Raw genomic sequence first — 26,313 nt, forward strand, 5'->3', positions numbered from 1 at the left:
TATGGACCAAATACTAAAATTGTTATCACAATAAGATAAAATAAATCAGTCGATAGGACAACTACGGCAAGCAGCCCCAGACTACCATTTGCTTGTAGATAAAGTACTGCGTAGTGACTGCTGGGAAATAGAGTTCTTAATACACCCAGTATGACGGCGAGCACACTATATTGGTGCTCGCCGTCATTTCGGCTGTATTTACAAAAGAAATCCTGTTGCTAGATGTTGGAGTCAACAGAGCATTCAAAGCCACAGTGCAAACTATATATCATTTCATTTTCATTTCTTACTTTCACTTTCTAGTTTTTTTGATCAATTAAATATTGTCCCCTTTTTTGTATTAAGTTTTACTATTTTAATTTTCATAGAATTTGAATCATTTACATTAAATAAATAGTAAAATGTAGGTTTTCCCTGTTATAATTTTGATGAAAAATGTGAATTGATCAAAAAAATTAAAATGGGAACAATTATATTTCTTTTTAAACAAATTTTTAAAGAATAAAATTTATATTAAGATATTTACTGTTTTCTTCCCCAATTTTTCTTAAAAAATGTAAACAAAAAGAAAAATATAAGCACATTAGCCGTTAAGAGGCTCAAAATGTTTTAGATTAACTTTGTTTTAACCAATTCATTGATATTAGATGTGGATTCATTTGGTTATCGATTATTCAATGAATAATCGAGACACAGACATAGTGGTCCTATGACAATATGGCCCTCGAGAATCGAGTTTGACATTCCTCGTTTAAACACTGATTGAAGATGCAACAAAACAGTTTTATGACAGCTGGATTAAATGTAAAATCCGTAGGCGGCAACGTTTTCAAACAATTGACAAAGTTGACTTACGCGGACAGGTGCTCAAGGTGTACCACTCCATGCACTGGCCGTAAGGGAAGGACGCCACGTAGGCGTTGGACTCCACGCATTGCTTCATGTTGCTGCACCACATGCAGTCGGTGCTGCTGCTGGTGCACTCACCACAGGTGGCACGCATGGCACAGGGCGTGCGGCACTGTTTGGCGCTGTAGTTGGCTGTGGTAAAACAGTATGTGAGCGTGCCGAGGGGAGGGTCAGTTGGGCGGCTTTCGTACCCACCTGGGCGCTCGCAGAGGCTTCCGTTGACGGGGCTGATGCAGGTCTGAGCCTTGAGCCCGCTGGAGGCAGCTTCAGCCAGGTAGCCGCAGAAGCCAGCATCACTGGGTTCTCCCGGCAGCCACTGCAGTGACGTGTTGGTGAACGGGGACATGTCTTCCCAGCACCAGTACGACACATTGATCTTGCGAAGGCCCACCCAGGGAGTCACCATCGCTTTGTGCTAAAAAGCAGTGAAAACAAAATCTTTTAAATTCAACTTATATACTTTTAGGGCTTTTTAATGTTTCTAAAGACAAATGAATCATTGTGCGCTATAGATTCACTTTACTATTTGTGTAATTTACTATACTGCTGTCAGATAAACATTAATAATGGCATTAATGCAAATCCTCTTTGTTGTCCTTTTTATTTTATTTTTATTTTTTTTACGCATCATTAATTCTGGCCGATGCCACTTCCAGTAGTCCTGATGACAGCATGTGCACGCCTCTTTCCGTCAGCCTTGTCCTGGCCAACCATGTGGTTTTCAAGCAAAACTTAATGTTGTTATAAAAAGGCAAAAATAAGGGACGTTGAGGCGGCATGATGAGCGTGGCCCTGCCTTGCCATTTGGCGTGACTCATTATGGTTGTTTTCGGGCGTTTTTGGATGAAAATACTACAACTACAAATCTTCTAGTGGTTTGCACTGACTGCTGTTGTGGCCAACCGAGGGGCACTGTTTACAGGCAAAAACACGCAGTCGATCAAGGTGAAAACCTTTTCACCAAAACAAAACTTGGTTCCAAGTTTACGTCAGTTTAATGACTGGAACATCAATTACAATGATCTCTCGCTATAACTTGGTCTACTTTTCACGATTTCACTACTTCACGGATTCTGATTGGCTAAAATCAAATTCATTTGGTAACATGGTTGACGAGCCAAAACATACAAATTTCAAATTTGGTGAAATATTAATTAATTGGCTACCAGTGACGGGAATACAGATGGGATGGTTGGTAGCGAATCAACATGTGTTCATTCACTGCCCCAACTTCAAATGAATTAATCTAAAAAAATAAAAAAAAATTAATACCACAGCACAAGTGTGAAAAGAGCCACGATTGGACGTCTATTGTTGTTAATAGCACTGAAAGAGTAAAATGCTGCACTCTTTCATCGCAGAAGCACTTTTTATAAAGACATATGGGAACATTTCAGCCATGCACAAAAATAACCTTAGTTTCCTCTGATAACAATCAAAACAACAACAAGAAACCACACCACAGGAAACTTTTTCTGAACGTCAATTTCATGGCCATGAAAGCGCACTATCGGCAAACCTTTCCCTTCTCCAAATCAATTTCTGTGGATCCTTCATGCCGGTCGGTAAACAAAGTAAAGACCTCCATGTCGGTCAAAAGCAATCCCAATCACGCTTTGCAGTTTCACTCCAATTCTAGGATTGATTGATCGTGTCAAGAATTGGAGCTACAATGAAGCCTACTATGTGACTTTTACCTCCACGCTCATGATTTGCAGCTCTTTCAGGACAAAGTCCACCTTCTTCTGAGTGGTAAGAGATGCCAGCACGGCATTCTGGCTGCGGCACGCCAGCTTGGCGTTATCGTAGGAGTCTTTGGCCGTCAGGAACTTAAGGCACGAGTTGCCAACCAGGTGCCAGCTCTCGCCACAAACATTCTCTGTAAAGACACACACCTATTTCAGTTTATTAGTGCTCCATGTTCCGGATTTTAAGTAAGTTTAATTCATTCACTGCTAATGACAGTGATAGACAACAAATGGATCATAACTCATTCACCACCAAAAAGGAATAAACAATGTTGTTTGTGATGTTCAATTGCTCATAACTAAAGTACATGAAGGGTATAAACAAAATTATCTTAATGAGGAAAGATGGGAATCATTTTTTTTAGGTTCCCGACCCCCGCTATAACGTGTCTTAGACTTTTGGCGACAACATGAGACTGAGAATAATTTGGATCTGCATTGCCGACACGTTTTGGTTGACCAGCAAGGACACATTTACCTGGTAACGATATGCACTCCTGGTTGCGCAGTTCCCATTGGCAGTTCTGGTCTTCGGCGCAGCTCTTACAGCTGGTCTTTTTGTTGCACACGTAGGACGGGATGTCTTTTGGACAGCTGTCAAAGTCCACCACAGGACCCTTGTGTGTGTTTGTTGTGTTTGTGTGTGTGTGTGCGTGGGAGGGGGGGTCAATACAAGGGCGCTACAATGGCGCTGACGGTTTGGCGATGGTTACCGATGCAGAGGTACAGTTGCTCCCCAAGGAAAGGCACTGCACCGAGCACCACTGGCAGCCGTTGGTGTTTGCAGTGCAACTATAACAGTCTGTGTACTGGTCGCAGCGCTCATTGTCGGCATCTAGGAAAACAATGCGTGTTAATAAATTTCATCATCTGGACCGAAAACAAACGCACTTCCGCAGGTAGACGTGAAACTTGGATACAGAAATAAAAAATATGTAATTTAAAGGACACCATCTATTAGATTAAGTATCCTTGAATGAGCTGGAACATTGTTCAAAGTTTACCAACACTTGTGAAGAACATAATGTCATGGCTCTCCTGAGTTTCCAGTTATTTCTAGAACTCAGATTTTTCTCTGAGTGATTGGAACAGATACTTCTTTGTCACACAAAAAAAAAACATTCATGTAGTTTGGTTCTTTTATGACTTTATTATGGGTGAAGAGAATAAAAGTGGTCAAATCTGCTGGGTCAAAAATATACATACAGCAGCGCTAATATTTGGTAACATGTCCCATTTTCACTACAATTGGGCACTTTTGGTATCCATCCACAAGCTTCTGGTTGAATCTTTGGCCACTCCATTTACTCCCTGTAAAGCACCAGTTCCATTGGCAGCAAAACAGCCCCACAGCATAATACCACCACCACCATGCTTGACGGTAGGCATGGTGTACTTGGGGTTAAAGGCCTCACCTTTTCTCCTCAAAACAAATTGCTAGGCATTTTGGCCAAACAGCTCGATTTTTATTTCTTCCGACCACAGAACTTTCCTCCAGATGGTCTTATCTTTGTCCATGTGATCAGCAGCAAACTTCAGTCGGGCCTTAAGGTGCCGCTTTTGGAGCAAGCCTCTCAGTCCATGGAGATGCAAAATACGCTTGACTGTGGACACTGACACCTGTGTTCCGGCAGCTTCTAATTCTTGGCAGATCTGGTTTTTGGTGATTCTCGGTTGAATCTTCATCCTAATGACCAATTTTCTCTCAGCAGCAGGAGATATCTTGTGTTTTCTTCCTGATTGTGGCAGTGACCAAATGGTGCCATGCACTGCTTTTAAATGCCTCCAAGTGACTTTCCTGACTTGTTCAAATCAAACATTTGATTGTAGCGTTTGTGGGCGTTTGCATTCTATGAGTCACCAGCTGTAGTCACTCATAATCACTCACAAGAAGTTAAGAGTCCATGATATGAAGCACATTTCACTGACACTTTCTATGTCACCAAAATTGCTAATTTGTGTTGCTGTATGTATATTTTTGACCCAGCGGATTTGATCACTTTTTCTGTTAAGCCATCATACATTCATAAAAGAACCAAACTTCACAACTGTTTTTTTGACAAAGAAGTATCTGTTCCAATCAGTCCATTGAGGAAAAATCAGAGTTGTAGAAATAACTGGAAACTCAAGAGAGCCATGACATTATGTTCTTCACAAGTGTATGTAAACCTTTGACCACAACTGTATATCTACATGCTATCGACACAGATCAATTTCCACTGGCACAATTTTAATTTAATTATCACATTTCAGTGCCATTGACAGCGACAGACGTTCAATCCATTTTGTGCGGGAGGTCAGGGACCGATCTTTCTCCTATCCTATGGTAGGCATTAATGGCATTCTTTGGGCAACTCTGGTTCATCTGTTATCCTTATTAGCAACTATTTAGTCAACTTTTTTAACTTGCTTTTGCAAAGATGGCCTCTGTGGTGGAGCCACCTACATGATCTAGTGTTGCAGGAAGTGGGTACAACATCGGGGTTTCCATCCCAGGACATGCAGGCGGCCTGGCTGGCATTCCACAGGCAGTGCAGGCCAGGAGAAGCCTGAGCGCATAAGGCTGCGCTGGAGAAACCTGAGCAGCGTGGCGACGTGTACGCCAACATGTCATTTAGGAGAAGGCTGTTGAAGCCTCCCAACACGTACATCACCCTGCAAGACAAAATATTGCTATAATTAAATTGTTTGAGTTCCATGAACATTCTAGATTGTGTTGGATATCAGATCTTACGCCTAGTACCCTTAGATGGCTAGGACAGACTCCAGCACCCCCTGCGACACGTGTGGGTAAGTGGTATGCAAAATGAACATTTCTACTTTTTGCACCTCGAGTGTGATAGTCATTTTTTTCGGACTAATAACAAAAAAAAATTCTAAGGCTCACAGAGATCTATAACAATTTAAAATGTCTAATTAAAAGAATAGTGATTTGCCTTGGCACAGTTGAAACCCGTGATGTATTAAAATAGAAGGATTCAGAAGGGAGAAAAATTAGTGAAAACAGCAGACGACATTTTTTTTTCACGCGACAAGTGTACTAATTTGAAAGTGCTTCAGTGGATTCAGTGATGACACCAAGAGATGTGACCGAAAGGACCCCAATAATTGAGTGCTAATTAGCCCACACCTAATCTTGCAAAATATACAGACGGGGGTCCTTCAAAGGTCATGCACCAGAAATATTTATGTCATTAAAATAGGATGTGACTCACATTAAAAGTGACTGAGGAAGATGCTATCATGAAAATTATGTTTTTTTTTTAAATGTCAACACTTTAAAATTACACACAGTCATTGAAGTCTTTTAAAAACATTGTCAGGCTGTTGCAAATCAATGAGTGTTATTAAGAGTATACATGCATAGGGGAATTTAATGAAAATAAATGATTAAAGTGGCGATAGAGGTGACGTCGGTGTGGCAACATGATGCGATCGGTCGGTACTCAGCTCTCTCAAAGCCATATGCCCACATAAAAAAAAAAAAAAAAACATAAGTTCCCCCTACTCCTAGACAATGAGGGACTTCACCGCTACACAACAACACAGTAGAAACACTAATATGCCAACTAGGGAGTTCCACGTCACCGCCATATTGGAAGTGTTTACTGACAGACATCATATAGCAAGGATATTGTATCGTTTTGTTCTATGCAACATTAAGATACATACAGAAAAAGAGGAAGGCAAAGTAAACACCACAAGTAGGAAAATGTTAAGGTAGTTGTCAGAACAAGGAGGTGTTGTTCAAATTTGCTGTGTGGAAAAGGCACCACAACAAACCAAATAAGATACATTGTATTTTGGTATGGACTGGATGTGAACACGCCTCAAATTTAAATTATTGATAACCATCCATGCTAAAACAAATTATGAATGAAGACAAAATTTAAAACTGAAAATATCCATTTTGAAATGAATACAAATTTGAAGAAAATGTTTATGTGAATGTACACGATTTAAAAAAAATCTTGACACTAAAAAAGAAAACTTAAAGGCATGAACAAAAACCCTCTGAAATGAAACAAGAATAAATGAAAATTATAATGATTGCAAACAGATATTTAAAAATTAACATCGATCTTATGACAACTAAAAACTGCATTAATAAATTAATGAAACAATATCTTTTTTTTAATTCTGGAATTCCTGGTTTTCCTTATTTACGTTTCTAGACAAGATATCAAAATTATAATACCAAATGGGAAGATTTTATGTTTCACTATTGTATGACAAAGTTAAGAGCAGTTTCAGGATGTTACAAAATTTGATGTCAGGGTGTTGAAAATTCAACATAATGTGATAAATGCAGGGAGACAGCATGATGAATTTGCAAGGCAGTTTGCTGACATTAACCCAGAAAACTGCCGACCACCGTCCCTGTGGCCCCCTGCGGTAAAATATTCATGTACATACAGGAATCTCAACATGTTTGCATGACACGTTCATACGTCTCTTAATGCCATATATGTATTATTCACACATTGACCTCATTTTTAGAGAAAAAAAATCTCAACAGTAACATATGCTGCATTAATATTTGATTCAATCAGTTTTAAACATACCCATCACTGGCGACCGCCGAGTGGCCGAAGCGGTTTACATCATTGAAGAGTTCTGGTCGGGTGAGCGTTGTCCATTCATCGCATGCTGAAAGAAATAGAGGAATAAATAAAATTTTAAAAATTACTGAAAAAAATCACTTTTTCAGCGCTATCGACAAAGAGTTGAAATTACATTTCCAAAGTAAGATTAATAAGAAATTTTTAAAAATCCATAATGTTTGTTCAACAATTATGCTTCAGTCAATTGCCGTCAATGCCATTGAAGAAAAATGTGATGCTGCATCCACAATCCTCTGCTATATTAGAGTAGCGGCACTGTGCAATTTACCTTACAAAGACAAACTGTGCTACCTGGTGTCCAATGGCAGTACTGCTAAGAGTGGGAGTCCTATTATATCACTGTTGCAATGTCAGGAGAGGTCTTCTAATTGCAGCAATGATTGGGAGCGGCTCATTCAGGAATGCCAATTAGTCAGATTTGAGATTTGGCAAGGTAAGCTAATGAAGACAACCCTAGAAACGTTTACTTTGAATCAGTTCAATCAGTAGTTTATGGGGCGCACATGAAGCAGTTAATAGCTCGGGTTTTCCGGGGACCAAAGGGTCTTTGGCTAAACTCCTGGCTGCGACTGTCCATGTCGAATGATTTCTGGGCCAATTACATTGAACTCTAATTTGCCCATAGTGGATTGATTGGCAGCACCATGAATGGCGGCAGCATGATTGATGTGTGAGTGTGTGCATAAATAGTTAAATTTAAAATTGTAAATCACCTTATGATTCTGGTCTGAAAATGCCACTGTATGAATAAAGAAATATCAAACTAACCACTATTATGATCAATTAATAGTTTCAAGACATTTATTAAATTCGAATTGTATAAAAGGTCAACATTTCAGTCTCTTGACAGGAAACACTTCAATTTCAGGCCAAGTAAATTGATACTCTGTATTATGTTAGGTCACAAATATAATTACAAAAATGTGTTATTATTATTACCATATTTACTCGCATATAAGCCGCACCCTTAAAGTTGCCTTAATATTGTTGAATTTCACAATTTCTCACGAATAGGCTGCCCCCTGTTTCACAATTTTCACCTCCATACTTATGGTTTTAATAGGGAGTAGAAATGTGTTATTTTGAAGGGAAAATATTCGCACGTGGTACATCTGAGATACTACATGAATCAAAAGCACATTTTCGGGTCAATATCATAAGTTAGCATGCCTATCTTTGTAAATGCAAAATATCAAATTATCTAATTTGAAAAAAAATAATTAATCTATTTTGATGAGAACCTGATGCTTAATAATGACATAAATTACCATTTTCTTACCAGAAGTTTAAGATGTTCTGCCGGCCAAATTGCTTCTAATGTCGAAATATCTCGACTTTTTCAATGGCTCATGATACTGCAATAGTTGTCACTTTCAAACAAGAAATAAAAGAAAAAAAATGAAAGCGGAATTTTGTTTTATTTCTTAATCACAAATGTATAATAATTTCCTTTCTGTGCTCCGAAAGGGAGGATGTTGTCTGCACATGGACAAATTTCAAAATAGAAGGAACGTAAGTACAACCGGGAAATATGAGTAATGACCATAGAGGTATACGTAGTGTTCACCAAGTCTCTGGGTGCAATAATAGCATACACATTACGTAGGTATCAACGTTTATATTTTAACGATTAACCGTGAGACCCTCGATCAGCCTTAACTATTGTGATGTGCTGACATGGTAAACGTAACGGTCAAAGCATGTTTTACTACGGTAAGGTGGCAGCTCTCTGAAAGAGCAATAGCAGGCACAAGCAAGTGTACTCGCATCTGGCCAGTCAGAGCACGTTTAACTACAGTAAGATGGCGTCACCCTGAGCGAGTAGTAACTGGCCCAAGTGAGTTTTTTCTCCACATTTTATGCGAGATATGGTTTATTTTTTCCTTGATTCATATTTATAGACGTCAAAATACATTTTGTTTAGCGTTTTCTATGATTATCTTTTCTCTATTTTGAAATAAATGACTGTATCGGCCGCATTGTCTTGCGTCATGACGTCACGGCATCATTGGGTCATGATGTCATTGTGTCAGCGTCGTCAACTTGCAGTTTCGTGCATGTCGTGTTTTTATGCGCATATAAGCCGTACCCTCGATACAGTCATCATTTTTTGTCTAACAAAAGCGCCTTATAATGCGAGTAAATACGGTATTACAATTCTAGATTTTGCAAATGATGAAACTAAATGAAAAAACTAAAATACTATGGTTGAGGCCCCACGTACACAAAGAAAAACACTTTTGAAGGAGGGTTCATGTTTGTACTGCGGAAAATATTGCCAACCTTAATTGAGTTTTTTGTGTGTGTTCTATTAAAGTGAAGGAGACACTGAGGAGTTCAAGGCTTTAAGGATACCTTTAGGACGTCAATTTAAGATTAGTTTAATAATTGGTTAATCTGCCGATCATTTATTCAATTAATTGAGTATGGGAAAAATGTACAACCAACTGATACTTTAAAATAAGTTTGCAGTCTAAAAGTTCCTAGCGTTATGGCAGTAGATATGTGTGTGTAATGTGTAGGTGGTGTTCATGTGGGGACTGCTTAGCATGTACCAACCCAAGCTGTAGGCCATAAAGTCTGAGGAGAAGCACTTCGCGCCGTGACTCATGGAGGTGTCATTGTGAGTGTTTCCCCCAAACACCAGCATGGTGGCACTAAGTATCACTGCTGTGTGGAGGTACCGATAGAACCCACTGTCCCTCAGGATGGTCCTGCCAAAACACCAAAACATTAGAGTAAGGCCAAGCACCCACCTTTTAGTCAGCTCAAGCACTCTCACCACTTCCTAGTGTCCACGTCCAACCGGTAGAGGTCCCCAGTCAGGCCGCACTTGTTGGTGCTGAAGGCCTTGTAACCTCCGTGCACGTAGATGGCTCGGGTGGCAGCGTCAAATACGCTGCTGTGGCCATAGCCACCCTGGATCAGAGCTCCATCCGTGGCCGCCACGCTCCACTGGTTGTGGTCTACCCAGGGAGCATAGAGTGGCAAAATCTTATAAGATGGTAGGTCAATGTTTCAAGAGAGTAAGATTATGTTGCATTATGGTATCCAGAAGTTTTAAGAAGGTATGATCCAGGTCTTCTGATGTTTGAAAACAGTGTTGAACTTTTCAGAAAATCAACAAGTCGTGACATGAAACAATAAAATGCAGCAACATATAGATGATATCACCAACTTTCAAGAGGGTATATTTGATTTATTCTCAACTTTATATTCGGGCATTTTCCTGAACATTTTAGGTGTATTCTGAAGTTTCAAGATGGTATGACTAAGATTCAAAATGGTGTATCCTATCCCAGGGGTGGGTAAGCCAGTCCCCAAGCGCCCCTGTGGGCGCAGGCTTATTTTGAAGTTCCAAGACCGTACACTAAAATTTCAAGACAGTGTTCTGAAGATCTCAGATAGTAATGGTGGGCCGTCTATTTCACACCTAGGCCTTCAGTAGTGCCACGTCCGAATCAATCCAACCCTCAATAACAGCCAATATCAGCCAATATGAGTTGATATAATCGCTATTAAATTGACATAAAAATATACTTGCTTGTGCAGCTCAGAACAGATACAGTTTGCTAGCTCTGGCTAGTACACTCTTATCACTAGACAATCATAGTTTGTGAAAACGCTTCCCTACACCTGCCAGAAGACCTTGGTGTTGCCTACTCGAAATCTGATTGGTTAAAGCAAAGTTTTATCGACACTTATTTCATGTTACAGGGCCCGCGGAACTGATTTTAAAGGCCTACAGGTAGATTTCTGACCCCGGCAACAAATAATGGCTGCAATGTGATTGGTTAAATGTTAGATATGAAAACACATCATCTGGAAGCACCACAACCAGGGGAAAAGGAATGAAAGGAAGCTGACCATTTGGAATTATTTAATAAGTATTCATGGACAAAACATAATTTACATCAGTCTGTGATTCAGATATTTTTTAGGCTAGCAGAAAAGGCCTTGGAGGCCTTGATGGTCCACCACTGTAAGATAAGACAAACTGGATTTCGAAGTCTGAAGATTAGATCTTTACATTTTTCAGGATTTAATTATGAAGTTTCAAGGTTGTAAAGCCAGGTTTCAAGGCAATATGCCAACATAGTATGACCAAGTTTGAAGGTGGTACATCTGAACTCTAGATCAAATCCTGAAGTTGTTTTCCTAAAATTTGAAGATGGTATTCCAAAGTTTTGAGATACTATGACAAAGTTTCAATACTTTCAATCCCCGAAAACCTACATCATATGTTTTAAGATGGTAGACAGAGATTCCTCGCTACTTCGCGCTTTGCACACAGAGGGACAAACGACAATCCGGACTCCCAATCATACCGCCACCTGCGGGAAGAGCCCGCAACAAAGTCAGGTGAGTGAAGCTCTACACCACGAGGTGGCTTCTATTCTTATTGTTTATTTTTGTATTACTTTTTTTAAGTATATAAAAAATTGAAAATCCACGCTGAAACTCGCAAGCGGAAGGATTTCCCCGGTCTTACGCTCGCTGCTAGGACTCAGCACTGAAGATTTTGACCCTACATCGCGGATTTTCCCTATTCACCTGAGTTCCGAGCCCCCCATTAACCACTATAACCGAGGTATTACTGTATCCAATCCCAAAATTGCATTTTAAAGTTTGAAGGTGATACCTTAACATTCAAGACAGTATTCTGAAGTTTCAGGATGTTTGATCCCAAGACTATGCTTGGAAAGTTTAAGATTTTATCTTAATTTTTCCAACATTTAAATTTTCAAGAAAGCTTGTAAAAGCCTAAACCAAAGAAAGTTTAGGTTACTCACGTATGTTGTACTCCTGCACGAGGCTCATATATCCGTAGAGAGGACAGTGGCCAAAAAGCACCAGCATGACGGGATCGTCTCCTTCTCGCAGTGGAGGCACCACATGGGCCGAATGGCCAACAACAGCATACAGCTCTTTTGCACGTGGACTCAGAAGAACCCATGTCTGATTCTGAAGATGGAAAACCCATAGCTGGCTGGACACATTCCCTGTAGAGTCTACCTTTCCACCATACATGTACACTTTTCCCTATGCAAAGGAAAATATACACCATTGTTAAAACCTACTTAGAACTGGATCACATTTATTGCCATTAATAGAAAGAGATGAGGACATAACTTACCTCATAGAGTGCCACGGAGTGTCCGTATCGAGGCGGTACTGTGTTGACGGAAGGGTCCAGCATCAGCCACAATTTGCTGCTTAAGTTTAACCTAACGCCACAAAAACAATTTTAAAAAAATGAGCTATAAAATGTATTAATTTGGACTTGTTTTGTATGAACTCAGCAATGCCATTATAGAATAATAAATGTCAGTTTTATTATTTGAAACCACTACCACTTGAACCACTATCAACGGCCCTAGGCATCAAAATCCATTTATGCGAAGAGAGGCTGGCACCAATCATTCCATCAACGGCACTAAAACATAATAGTTCTTTCACTGCAAGCTCCTCCCGTTCAAAATTGATTCATGGGCAAGAAAAAAAGTATTGGTTTTCGTTCAAAAACATTAATTTTCCCCCAAAAAATATTTTTTATATCATCTTGCTGTTTTGTTGTCATTTATCTTTTACTGCCAGTTCTTCAAAATTAATGTTACAAAACAAGTTCTGGAACCAATCATTTCTATTGCTAGTTCCTCCCATTCAAAATGAATGTTACGAAACAAGTTCTGGAACCAATAATTTCACAGGTACAACTGTATAGTAAATATTTGACCTGGCCCCTGACTAACAAATGTGGACCCCAGTTTGTAAAAGCTGCCTTGGAAATCAGCATTCAGCAGAACGATGCACTGGGTTCTGCTACCTTCTCAATAAAGGCATCAGTGTCAAGCACCATCAATATTTCCTTCGCTGTTGACATCATCTAGTCACTAGATGATGTCAACAGCGAAGGAAATATTGATGGTGCTTGACACTGATGCCTAGTGGGTCCTGGTCCCAGTCTGCTTTTCATAAATTTCAACAGGGAGAAGGTCCTTTTACATTCCACCTGTGTTAAGAAAAGCTCAGTAAGAGTTTATATTTTATTTTATATTTTTTTACCAATTTCGTCATACGCAGAGATGGGTATGATGACAATTAGGCTTTTGTCGAGTCAATGATGATGACAAAGCCTATGTCAGATTATTATTATTATATGAAAGACCTCTCAGGTTGTTTTCTATGCCTGTTATTCAGCACTGGGTCATTTGTAGATCCATGCCAGTTGTCTGAAAATATTTGGAGACAGGGATTCATTCATTTTCTGAACCGCTTTATCCTCAGTGGGGTGCTAGAGCTTATCCCAGCGACTTCGGGCCAGAGGCGGGGCACACCCTCCATCGGTGGCCAGCCGATCGCAGGGCACAAGCAGACGGACAATCACTCATAGTCATTTAGAGTGTGCAGTCAAACTCCACACAGGTGGACCAACCAGGATTTGAACCCATGACCTCAGAGCTGTGAGGCAGACGTGCTAAGCACTTATGCTTCCGGGCCACCCAAGACAGGGATTGCCATTTCAAATATCCTTATGAATGTGCTTCTCTGGCTTTGGGCCAAACAGCAAGCTCCATTGTGTCATCTTCCTCGATCTTTTCCAATGTGATCACCAGGTCAGTGCATTTTCGGGCTTTCCAAAGGAGCCAAAAACTTTGTTCAAAGCTTGATCTTTTGCTAACCAGAAGGTTTCACCAATTGGAGCAAGGTGTGTATTTCTCGTGCCTTCACTTTTTCCCACAGGTGCAACTGTTTGCATGAATCCCAGATGAAAACGGCTTCATCACTGAACAATGAAAACAGTGTTACACTTTCCACAACAACTTCCATTGTCTCCGTCAAGAGAAAGTTAAGCATGTGTACATGACACCATATGTGGACTTGCTTAGGAGAGTCTTCACACAGCAATGCAGAAAACCCCTTTCATTGCTATCCTACGAAGAGAAATGGCGGAACGCTGGGATCTGCCACTCAACTGAGCGAGCACCAAAGAAGTACACACAAAATAGAGCTTTCCGAGCAGACTGGAGGGCTGCAAGCATCTGTGAGGGTGGATTTTTCCAGAAATGTGAGTTTTGAGCAATCTTACAGCGGACGTCGTCGCCCTTAATGTCATCCCCCCTGTAAGTGGTGGATTTTCCCAGAAACGCTTCCATGTGCGAGCTCCGGGTGAACTTATGGGAGACGCCATCGCCCTTACTAAAAATAGACCGTTCTGAGCTGACTCGACGGGCGAGAGCTGACTTGGAATAAAGCTCTCAATAATCTGCCCGCCAAATCATCATCTGTCGGATCCTAATAGACGAGTGGTTGAATTTCTTCACCTTTTCTAAGTGTGGAAACTCAATCTTTTATTTGTTAAAGCTGAAAGCAGAGTTGATGTATGAATCGTTGTAGCGTCTGGCAGACGCTACAAGTCTCACAAAGCACGGACAAATAGACTTAGGACAGTTTTTCCCCACAGCCATCAGGACTCTGAACTTGCGTTATCACAACACACTCACTTCTGTGCAATAACTTCGGGGTGAGCAATAACAATGTGGAATGTGTTAGAATTTACCCTGTGACCTTTTATATTTTTATATTACTTATGTTTTTTTTTTTTACTGAAAAAACGCACTTTGTGGAGTAGGACACCAATTTCGTTATATTCATCTGTGTATGATGACAAAATAAGCTTTTGATTGATTTGATTTTTACATGATGTGCCCTAGATGCACAGTGTGGCTGATTGGTCGTAAGGTAGGACGCATTTCCACGGTATTTGCAAACATCATTTTCGGAAGAATTTCCTCCAGCGAGTTTCGAGCAAGCATAAAATATGCGACCGTAACATACGCTAGCATATTGTCATGTTAGCGCCCCTTGGGCCGAAGCAGCTTATCTATGAACAAAAAAACAGAACATACACACGCATACACATCTGAGATGGCGCCCTTTTAGGCGATGCGTCCTATGGGTGTGAAAATACGGTAGTTTTACTAGTACAGTAATACCTTCACATATGAGTGTCGAGAGAAGTACTACTTCCCGGGCAAGTTGGCAAATGGCCGTGCGTTATCCTTTTGTGAGGACACGGTGTGCATCATTTTCCAAATATTTTGAAGACAAAAGCAAACAACCCTCGATAGCTTCCTTTTAAAAAACAAAAGTCAGGATGGAGGCAAATAGAGCCAACCTGGGAGAACAAAGGTTTTTTTTACCTTCTTTGAAACAAAATTGGAATTAAGCTTAGTGTAAGGTTAGATTAAACTTGTGTGTCTATCGTAAACCAAGTTCATTTAAATTTGTTTGTTATGTTACGAGCCCGTTGCTACTTAAAAAGTCTCTCTTTTTCTCTCTGTCCCTCTCTCCTCTCCACGAAATCATAATTGAATTAATCATTATAACCACTAGTTATTCGTTACTTTGTTAATGAATGGCAAATTATAACAAATTAAAATGTTTTTCCATTCCAATATCCTCTTTTTTCAGAGGTTTGGAACTAATTAATTGTTTTTTTAGTTCATTTTCTATGGCAAACATTGATTTGAGATACGAGTAAATCAAAACACGAGCTCAGTCCCGGAACGCATTAAGCTCGTATCTCAAGGCACCACTGTAATAAATAGAGAAGATTAAATTTCATTGGCATCTATGAAATAAAATTAAAGCTTATTTCAGTGTGTTGCAATCATATATAAGTATTGTGTTCAAATGTAATTTTAGTCACGTTAATGGGTATTACACACACATTTTAGATGTGTATGAAGGTTATGTTTAAGTAATAAGGAATAAATAATTTTTCATATAGGAAATCTTGGGCCAAGGCTGACGCTATGCTTTTGTGACTTAAATGTAGAACGAACAACCTCTGATGACAAGAAAAACACAGTGGGCTCTTGTGTCACAGTATATTGTGTCATTTCAAACAAGGAAGCCAAAGATTTAACATGAACATGTATCAAATGCACACGGCACATTCAAACGCATGCTTGTTGCGATGAAGAGCAGACAGAAAAACTACCAGCCTCATATTAATTTAAGGTGCAATCACTTGACTTATTAACAAGTTACGACAGTCTTAGCTGTGATAAGAGTTGAAGGTTATTGATGTTTTCTTAGTTTGAGAATTGTAATCAATAATATGGCAAGTTTTTCTGGTGTGCGAGATGTAAAATCAGTTCATTTCTCTTTCGTTTCTATTTCGTCAACTGCAGTTAGATGAGTAAATGTGATTATGATGACAGTGACTGGGACTCACGCTTTGACCATGTGATAGTCAGTGGCATTGAAGACATATCCCCCGAAGACCCACATGACACCCTTGTCCACAACGGCCTTGTGCGAGGCTCTGGCCAGACCGGGTTCAGGGAAGGCTTCGCGGGTCCAGAAGCCTGAGTCGGCAGGAACTGACACAGAGCAGCCAGGGCCTGGACGAAAGAAGAAAACAGGAAGTTTTTGTGTTGTACAGGCCAGCTCTTTGAGAATAAACAACGTTAAATTGTATCGTAAGACGTTTCTGCTCAGACAAATTTTGTAAGTTTAAAACTCTTGGTAGGTTTCCACATCCGTACAGAGTAAGAGATGTTATGTTACTTTTTGTGTTAGTTGTCATACTTTCTGGTTGTAATCCATTGCAATTATACTGCTTCGTTGTTGTTTTTTTCTAAATCCTGATAGTGTGTAATCATGATTGGTAAAATTCACAGACAACATGATGGTCATATTAAAATCTTTTACTATTACGTCCACAATGCGAGTGGTATGCGAGGAACATACATCGAGTTGGTTTCTATTTCTTTATGAGAAGATTTTGTGAATACAACCTTTGAATTCAGTATGGGGTTTCTTAGGTTGAAGTTTTTCTTCCCCATTTTATTAGGCAGGATTTTACTTACTGTTCTGGAAGCTTTCCTATTGGTGGGATAAAATTCTATTCCTATAGTATGACAATCCGTATTGAGAATTTTGTGAGCTAAGTTAATAATAATAATTGGACATAGGCCCTGTCGTCATCATCAACAACAAAAGCCTACTTGTCCTACAAGTTGGATCTTTAGTGAGTAACATTGATTTGCGTTGTTGTAATGTATTTTATTTTGGTAGGTGTTATTTTTTTTCCCAAATACTGTGTGCTTTTTGTGGATCATCTGTAATATATCCAGTCATCTTTAGTTTTGGCTTTAATTAACTCATTGGATGTCTTTGACAGTGAGGAAAAAAAAACATACTTAAAAAATGTATTCACACTGACCAAACAGTGTCATGGGCATATGAACACCAATACTTAAAGCAAAAGAAACATATTAACATTTTTCATAACATTTTAACAGCTTCAATTTTATGGTAAGAATGAACTCACTGACAGATTTTATGTCTATTGCTGAAAATGTCAGTGAATGAGTTAGCCACGCATGTATTAATCTTATAGTATTTGTCGTAGTTTTCTATTTCATGATTTTTTCCAGCAACACACCTTGCCAACCGAGCGAGCAGTGACAGGTTTTGTTCCGGCACCGTCCTCGCTGGGGGAATCCACAGTCCTGAAGACAATAGGGGACATCGCAGGCATCGCCCTTCCAACCATCTAGGCAGCGGCAGCGCGGCACTCCCGTGTCCACGTCCGGGTAGCAGTCACCTCGGCCCGAGCAGTTGTTGGGACACGTGTTCACACTGCCGCGACACACACACACATACGCACACGTTGCTAAAAAGCAAACTGTGAATAAAACATTACAGGTTATCGGATGAATAATTGACGCTCACATCTGCTCTTATGGAATGAATGGGGAGAAAAAACATCTATCAGGGGAATTGCAAGCATTCAAAGTTCAACTTCTAACTTCCAGCTTGGGAAAAAAAAGGTTATTCAGTTCAATGATTGACAGCGTGCACCTTTATTCCCCATTGTTTACCTGTAAGAGATATTAAATCCTGTGAGGTTGTAGGCAGCATCACTGAAGAAGTGCAGCAAGGCATAGCCCGACCGCGCCGCCACTTCAGGAACTGTCTCGTTGTTGGTACTCTCAGGTATGATCAGACCGCTAACAATAAAAAAACAACTTGGCTTAGCACAGTAGTTCAGAAAGTCGGGATCCCACTTGTGTGAAGGATCCTCCACCATCAAGATTCATGAGTTTCTCCCTCAACCTAAAACAATGTTAATACTAAAATATCTAAAACCGCTACCTATTTTCTAGACATTTCACCCTGTTAAACTTTTTGTTTTTTAACATTGGCTTCCGTTGATGTTCATTTTGTCTTCTTGTGGTCATGCCGTGTCTACAGTATCCGCAATATTCGAGGGATTACTGTACTCGCCTTACTAGGCGTGGGATCGAAACATGTCAGGTAACAAAACGACCTAAAAAACATCATTGTCTGTTATAAACGAATCAGAAAACATGGGCTTTGTTCTTGTTTTTTAAAGCAGAGGACGGTTGAATTTGTTGATTAAGGCGTTTCTCTTCTTGTACAGATATGCTGTTGTACAATGACAAGACCAGGGTCCTCATAGGTCGATCACGAGCTACCAGTCGATCGCTAAAGTACTATTGGTATGACAGATTTTATTCAGTAAACAATACAATACAATTTTACATGAGACTTGAGCTGGGAAACAGCGCAAACGCGAGTCCGAGCATGATTACTACCTGCCTACACTACTTAGGGTTCATACTGGAATCAGGTATATCAGGCTTAGTTTTTTTTCCCATGTGCGTGATGCGAATTTCTCTGCCTTTTATAAATATTCGGTGAGTCATTCTTCTTTATACGCTTCTTCAGCACTGAGTGCCACCCAATTCAGTGCCGACGAAGAAGCAAAGCTCTAACTTCCGCCATCTTTTTATCCCCCATCTTCCAGTTGCGACTTTTAGCGTAGATTTTGACATTATGAACTTTTTTTATACCTTAGATTAAAAAAAATTGCCATGTATTGAAGCCGCACATTTTGAAACTGCGAAGTGGTGAAGGATAGCAGTATATTTATAAACACACCTGACACAAACGATGGCAGAGACCTTCAACACCGTCTTGTACTTCATTGTCAACACACAAAGACTTTAAGCGTGACATTCAGAAGTGCAACTGTTGAAAACTGTTTCCTAACACCATGATCCTTAAGCTTTTTATCTTCCTCTGGAACTGTTACCATGACTGTCTGGCTCTTCTTTCTTCCATCGCCCACAAAATACGTGATACATGGTGCCCACAGACTGACAATAAACATGCACGCTCCATCACATGACGGACACTCAAATCGCATCAGAGGTGTTCAGATTGAGAAGCACCTTGTCCATATTCAATCTTTTTAGCAGAAATCGGATTTCTGTGCACTGTGATACTACAAAAGAGCCATTTTCAATCAGGATGGTTTAAAAAACTGATTTTGGCTGCCTGTCTGAACAAGGCCTGTGAGAGTACCTGAATGCAGCCAGCAGGGGGGCGTAGATGGAGTCTCCATCATAGACGTAAAGGTGGTCCCAGCCGCACTCGGTGGCAAAATGCTCAAAGCGTAAGCGAAGTATGGAATTGGGACTAAAAGAGAAAAAAATACTTCCAGTTAGGTATTTGTTATCATTTCATCTGAGAATTCCAGTATAGTAATACCTCGACATACGAGCAATTTGAGATATGAATAACATTTTGAGTAAATATTTATCTTTGATAACAAATTTTGATACACGAGCATACAGCGGACATGAGAGGCTGCACATAAGAACATCATGGGCACTGTCTATCTGGTCGCAACTCCCTTGTCTAATGTCTCTACAACCACTGGGTGAAGAGTTGCATTTTTTTCAGTGTCGTGGCACTACTGTTTAAAAGTAGGCAGCTTTTTCCCATTAGAAATAAGAACTCATTAAATACCATTAACATCGATGGAAGTCATCAGAATCAAAATAAATTATTAGAAGTTTGTCATGCAGAAATTGTAAGTTGAATGTATTTTCTCTCACATATATAGTCATACCTCTACTTGCGAAATTAATTGAGTCCAGAACTTTTTTTGTAACTTGAAAATTTGGGAAATAATGGGGTACGTTATATGTAACATATCTAATTCGTTCCACAGTCCACGCACAACTACCAACTAAACCCTTTAATATTGGCCAGCGTACCCCAATTTTGTAAGAAATATGTGAGAAACACAAACATGTGAGAAAATTATCATTAAAATATTTATTAATGTCACAAAATGAAAAACAAGTATATATAAAAAAAATCGACCCGTGTTAAAACGCATGGGAACAAGAGAAAGCTACTGGGATGTAACAGAGACATCAGTCAAGTTTCGGGAATACCACAAAACTTTTGCACATGCAGCCTTCTCCATCTTAACGCAGAGCCACGGTACTTTTCGATTTCTGCCACGGAAAATAACAGAACTGATTGTAATGTATGCCATGAATGATTTTACAGGAAAATCTCCCACTGATCTCCTTGACATACCTTCAGCAGAAAAATATGAGTGAGTACACATTAGTGGGTTTGACAGTGACCACCGTGTCCACAGCTTCTGTCAGACGGACATTTTCAAAATCAAAACTTATGCCAGAAAAACAACAGGACAGACTCGACTGTCAGCATTAGCTTTGATGGCGAGAGAAAAGAACCGTGACCGGATGTTTGGTCGCTGGTCTTTTGGTCGTCGGTCTTTTGGTCCCCGTTGGTCGCCAGTCTTTTGGTCCCCGTTGGTCACCGGTATTTTGGTCCCCGTTGGTTGCCGGTCTTTTGGTTGCCGTTAGGGTTAGGGTTAGAGTTAGGGTTAAGGTTAGGGTTTAATATCTAAGTATATTTGACAACCATAACCCAAACGGCGACCAATGGGGACCAAAGAGCGGCGACCAAAAGACCGGCGACCAAAAAAACGGCGACCAAAAGACCGGCGACCAAAAGACCGGCGACCAAAAGACCGGCGACCAAAAGACCGGCGACCAAAAGACCGGCGACCAAAAGACCGGCGACCAAAAGACCGGCGACCAAAAGACCGGCGACCAAAAGACCGGCGACCAAAAGACCGGCGACCAAAAGACCGGCGACCAAAAGACCGGCGACCAAAAGACCGGCGACCAAAAGACCGGCGACCAAAAGACCGGCGACCAAAAGACCGGCGACCAAAAGACCGGCGACCAAAAGACCGGCGACCAAAAGACCGGTGACCAAAAGACCAGCGACCAAAAGAACAGCGACCAAAAGACCAGCGACCAAAAGAACAGCGACCAAAAGAACAGCGACCAAAAGACCAGCGACCAAACGTCCGAGCACCGAAAAAAACTTCTTGGTGGACCTGAGACGCACGTGAAATCTGTACAACAGAGTAATTTAAATCTTCTTGAGGAAAGAAAGGAGGATGGGTTTTGTGTTAAATAAAAAATAATTTTGGTGAGTGAAATATGTCTATTTTCCTAAATAATATATAAATTATTATATAAATTATTTTTTATGTGCCGCAGTAATCTGTAGCTACATTAAAGGTCATATATATATATATATATATATATATATATTTTCTGCCTCGGAAAATAACAGAACTGATTGTAATGTATATATATATGATGATATGATGTGTGTATATATATATATATATATATATATATATATATATATATATATATATATATATATATATATATATATATATATATATATATATATATGACCTTTAATGTAGCTACAGATTACTGCGGCACATAAAAAATGATTTATATAATAATTTATATATTATTTAGGAAAATAGACATGTTTCACTCACCAAAATTTTGTTTTTTCTTAAGTTTTTTCTTAAGATTTTTTCTTCAAAGTCAAACATTTGTACTTCCTATTAAAACCATGAATATGGAGGTGAAAATTGTGAATCGGGCGGCGTTTTATATGAGACAAATTGTAAAATTCAACAATTTAAAGGGTGTGGCTTATACACGGAGCCCTCTTATAGGCGAGAATATACAGTAGGTAGTATTGTTGTATTCAAAAACAGTCAGAAGCAGGTTGATGATTATCAAACATATAGCTCAAATGCTACAAAAGCACTTGGACCGCAACCCCAGCATACTTTTATCAATTATATGACTATTAAATTATTATTGAATTAGTGCTGCATAATATGGTGATATATATTGTTAAAATGCTAAAACATTTTAGATGTCTTTCGTTATTATTTTACGGCAGCCTCGCTAAACCATGAAAAGAAAGTATGTGTTGTGGGTCCGAAAAAATAGGCTTCCATTTGTGTGGTCCATAGTGAAGTGTGCATTTTAGAGTCATTGTAGTTGATCCTTGATAAAAGGGAAAACTGACTGACTCGTGTAATGGTGGAGGGCCATATGGCAGTGACGGCACCTGACTATGGCATCGTGACGACAACAACGTGTGTTTCAAACATGCCTGAAAATGTGCAAAATCAGATCAAAAGCGTTCCTGCCTACAACTCAACAGCGTGTGTCCAGGTTTTCAGCACTTTCTTTCAAACATATTTTATGTATTCAAAAGAAAATCATCAAAATAGCTATAAAGCACTTTTAATACATGTAATATTTATGGCACATTGTATCAATTAATGGTTAAAACAGTCATTCATTTTCAGTACAGTCTATCCTTGTCAGGCTCATGGGCTATGGAGCCCATCACAGCTGATTTTATCCACTCTGCACACAACTAGATTAAATCATATCTGTTTAAATATGGACACGAAACTCATCTCCACACCCCAGTTCAAAAGCTCCAACCATTATTGAAAATAAAATGTGGGATGTCATTTTAAACCAGAAAAGATCATAACTGATTTTTTTTAAATCAAATTCCTGATTGTATCCACATTGCACACAACTAGATTAAATCATATCTGTTTACCTATGGACACAAAACTCATCTCCACACCCCAGTTCAAAAGCCCCAAACATTATTGAAAATAAAATGTGGGATGTCATTTTAAACAAGAAAAGATCATAATTGTTTTGGGTTTTTTTTAAATCAAATTCCTTTTTGTTGATTTGCATGTGCGGAATTACACGTGAATCCAAACTGGACTCACCGTCCTTCTATAAGCCAGGTGCACTTGGTCTTGTACTTGTAGTTGCCAGGTCCGTCCGACAAGAAGCCAGAGGACGCTGTTAGCCTGGAAAACAGACACACAAAACACATTTCAAAATGATACAAAACTGCAGTTGTACCTCTAATTACGAAATGATTTAATTTTTTGTGAGTAGAGCATAAAAAAATGCGAGAAACAGACAAAAATGAAAGAAAACGATGAAAAAATGATTTACAAATGTAAGTAAATGAATAAAAAGCATGCAAAAACTGATGAGGATCTCGTCAAAATGATCCCAGTGAGGAGTGAGCAAGAAGAGGCAGCGGACAACAACGAGAATGGGGAAAAGTTTTTCTATAAGACATCTGCAGGAGATTTTCAATATCAGAAGTTGGCAGCTAATTTAACGACTCAACAAAGTTTGTTTTCCACCGTCAAACTGCAATTCAAGAGTCAAGTACTAAGGTCAGTTTTATGCTATCATTCAAAATAGCAAAGGCCAGCAAAACAGTCTGAGGGTGAGTTATTAAAAGGAGTGTATGGTGAAGACAGCAGGTATTTTGCGCCCAGAGCTCAAAGACAAATTTGAGAAAATCCGTTTATCACAGCGGACAGTGACTCGCCGTGTGGAACTAATAGATGAAGATATCAAGAACATCTTAAACAAAAAGACAGAGTCATTCACATTGTATTCTTAAGACACTGCTCAGCTCCTTATTTTCATCCAAGGTATCAACGACACTTTTGAAATAACGGAAGACTTGTTGACAATGAAGTCTCTGAAAGGACAAACAGGGGGAGAGGACTTGTTTGACAGGGTGTGTGCAGTCATCAAAAATGTGTGAAATGGACATACGTGTATACAGCGGAGACAAGAGGCTGCTCATGAGAACATCATGGGCACTGTCTTTCTTGCCGCAACTTCTTCATGTAACTGTCTCTACGAGCACTGGTCGGAGTGTTGCATTTTTCCATGTTTTTTTCCCCCCGTTAGTGAATGCAGAAGAAGGGAACAACAATTATGTACCTGAAGCGGACCTTGTTCGCCAATACGAGAGGAGTATTACTTCAAGTTGGCAAGTGGTCGTGCGTTATCCTACTGTGAGGACATTTGCGTGCATCTTTTTCAGAATATTTTGAAGGGAAGACAAAAGCAAACAACACTCCTTTTAAAAAGTCCAGTTGAAAGTCGGGGTGGAGGCGGGGCAAATAGAGCTGGAAGAAGAAAGTTTTTTTTTTATCTTCTTCAAAACAAAATTAGAATTAAAATTAGAGTATGTCTGTGGGCTGCCCGGTGGGGCCAGTGGTTAGTTTGTTGGTCTCACAACTCTGGGGTTGTGGGTTCAGTGCTGAAACAAATTAATTTGCATCTAGTTCATTTTTAAGGGAAATGTTGATTTGACATACGAGCTCAGTCCCGGAAAGCATTAAGCTCGTATCCCAAGGTACCACTTTTTTGTATACAGCAGTGGTCCCCAAACTATTCAATAAAGGGCCATGTGTGCTGTTTTTTGTTCCAACCTGTAAGAGGAAACCTTTTCACCAATCTGGTCTCGTAGAAGTGCAATCAGTTGATTGCAATCAGGTGCTTCTTTTTTCAGCAAAAAAAATGTTTGTTTTGGATCGGTTGGAACAAAAACCTGCACCCACGGTGGCCCCCGAGGACCAGCTTGGAGACCTCTGGTCTACAGAATCAGATGATCTTGGTATAATTTTTCAGATTTCAATTGGCTCTATATATTTGAGCCATTTTTATTCCATTGCATTTGGAAGTGTTGATTCACATACATTTAGCCATTGGTATGCAGCAAATGTTGCATTTTCGTGGTTCAGGTGACTCAGGTAAAAACGCATGCGCTTTAAATCCTGTTTACGCGTCTACGTCTCGAGTGGGTAACACGAGCAGAGTCTCAAAAAACACAGTCTGTCGGCGTCACTACATTACGAAGCCAATACCTGAATCTTCCTCCGCAGTGCTGGCACTGGTCCCCGACCCAGCCGGGGTAGCACACGCAGCCGCCCGTGGCTGCGTTGCACTCGCCGTTCACACACGGCTTGTCGCACTCCTTCAACACCGCCCCCGAGCCCCTGGAAAGCCCAGCCGACATCACTAACGCTACCAGCAGCCCAGCCACTGCACTCCGTCCTCCGGAGTCGACAAGACAGCAGGCCCATGGCCCAAGCCGCGCCGTCCCGAACATTTGTCTCGTTAAAAGATGGCTGCTAGAGCCCCTGGGCGATCCACTGGCTTCGCGGTGTGTGGCGCCGCCGCCGCCGCTTCTCGACGGGGAACGAAGAGTCAACGCGTCGGTTGTACTCCTTGGGGAGGGGGGGTGACTGTGCAGGGTTAGGGCTCCATGGCGGGTTCCGAATTACATGTTTCCAGTGGCAATGATGCTGTTTGGGTTTCCCAGTTCGCCGCACCGAGACGCATATTGACGTCTAGAACTGACGTCATGACGGCGGAAGTGCCGGATAGGAGGTCAGGAAGGACTAAACACCTAGCAGCTAACAAATATATAATTGTTTCATTTTTTAAATTGCCGCTAATGGAATCAACAGATCTGCCATATTTAAAAAAAAAATCAGCTGTTTTTACGTTCACCACTTCGCCATATTAACATATAGATTACAGTAATGCCTTGAGATACGGGCTCGTGTGTCAATTTATTCGTATCTCAAATGAATGTTTCCCTTTGAAAATAACTAAAAACAAATTAATAAGCTCCCACCATCGGGAAAAAAAATAAACTGGATATTACAATGCAAAAACATCTTTTGATTCACCACCTAATCACAAAGCAACAAATACTTATCTACTGGTTATGTTCTTCTAATTTTCTGAACCGCTTTCTTCTCACTAGGGTCACGGGAGGTGCTGGAGCCTATTCCAGCTGACTTCGGGCCAGAAGCGGGCGACACCCTAAATTGGTGGCCAGCCAATTACAGGGCACGAAGAAACAAACAACCATTCACGCTCACACTTATATATACCTAGGCGGTATATATAGTG

At 40.1% G+C, this 26,313-nt stretch overlaps 1 protein-coding gene across 3 annotated transcripts in view; it reads right to left on the reverse strand.

Moving 5' to 3' along the window:
• The window catches only part of atrn (attractin), a 57,452-nt gene extending 31,707 nt beyond the window's left edge, over nucleotides 1–25,745 (reverse strand). For 2 of the 3 annotated variants that reach the window (XM_077730627.1, XM_077730626.1), the window contains exons 1-16: nucleotides 25,257–25,745; nucleotides 23,301–23,384; nucleotides 19,691–19,804; nucleotides 18,181–18,309; nucleotides 17,742–17,938; nucleotides 16,527–16,695; nucleotides 12,420–12,510; nucleotides 12,076–12,325; nucleotides 10,065–10,248; nucleotides 9,842–9,996; nucleotides 7,223–7,307; nucleotides 5,104–5,312; nucleotides 3,371–3,492; nucleotides 3,136–3,274; nucleotides 2,607–2,788; nucleotides 856–1,324 (exon numbers count right to left, since the gene is read on the reverse strand). In XM_077730627.1, the coding sequence (XP_077586753.1) occupies nucleotides 856–1,324; nucleotides 2,607–2,788; nucleotides 3,136–3,274; nucleotides 3,371–3,492; nucleotides 5,104–5,312; nucleotides 7,223–7,307; nucleotides 9,842–9,996; nucleotides 10,065–10,248; nucleotides 12,076–12,325; nucleotides 12,420–12,510; nucleotides 16,527–16,695; nucleotides 17,742–17,938; nucleotides 18,181–18,309; nucleotides 19,691–19,804; nucleotides 23,301–23,384; nucleotides 25,257–25,501 (2,824 nt within the window). In that variant the 5' untranslated portion in view covers nucleotides 25,502–25,745. The remainder of the gene's footprint in view (nucleotides 1–855; nucleotides 1,325–2,606; nucleotides 2,789–3,135; nucleotides 3,275–3,370; nucleotides 3,493–5,103; nucleotides 5,313–7,222; nucleotides 7,308–9,841; nucleotides 9,997–10,064; nucleotides 10,249–12,075; nucleotides 12,326–12,419; nucleotides 12,511–16,526; nucleotides 16,696–17,741; nucleotides 17,939–18,180; nucleotides 18,310–19,690; nucleotides 19,805–23,300; nucleotides 23,385–25,256) is intronic. The other variant, XM_077730628.1, reaches the window with a different exon arrangement.
• Nucleotides 25,746–26,313: the final 568 nt, after the last annotated feature.

This window comes from Stigmatopora nigra, chromosome 13, assembly GCF_051989575.1.
Source record: "Stigmatopora nigra isolate UIUO_SnigA chromosome 13, RoL_Snig_1.1, whole genome shotgun sequence".
NCBI lineage: Eukaryota > Metazoa > Chordata > Actinopteri > Syngnathiformes > Syngnathidae > Stigmatopora > Stigmatopora nigra.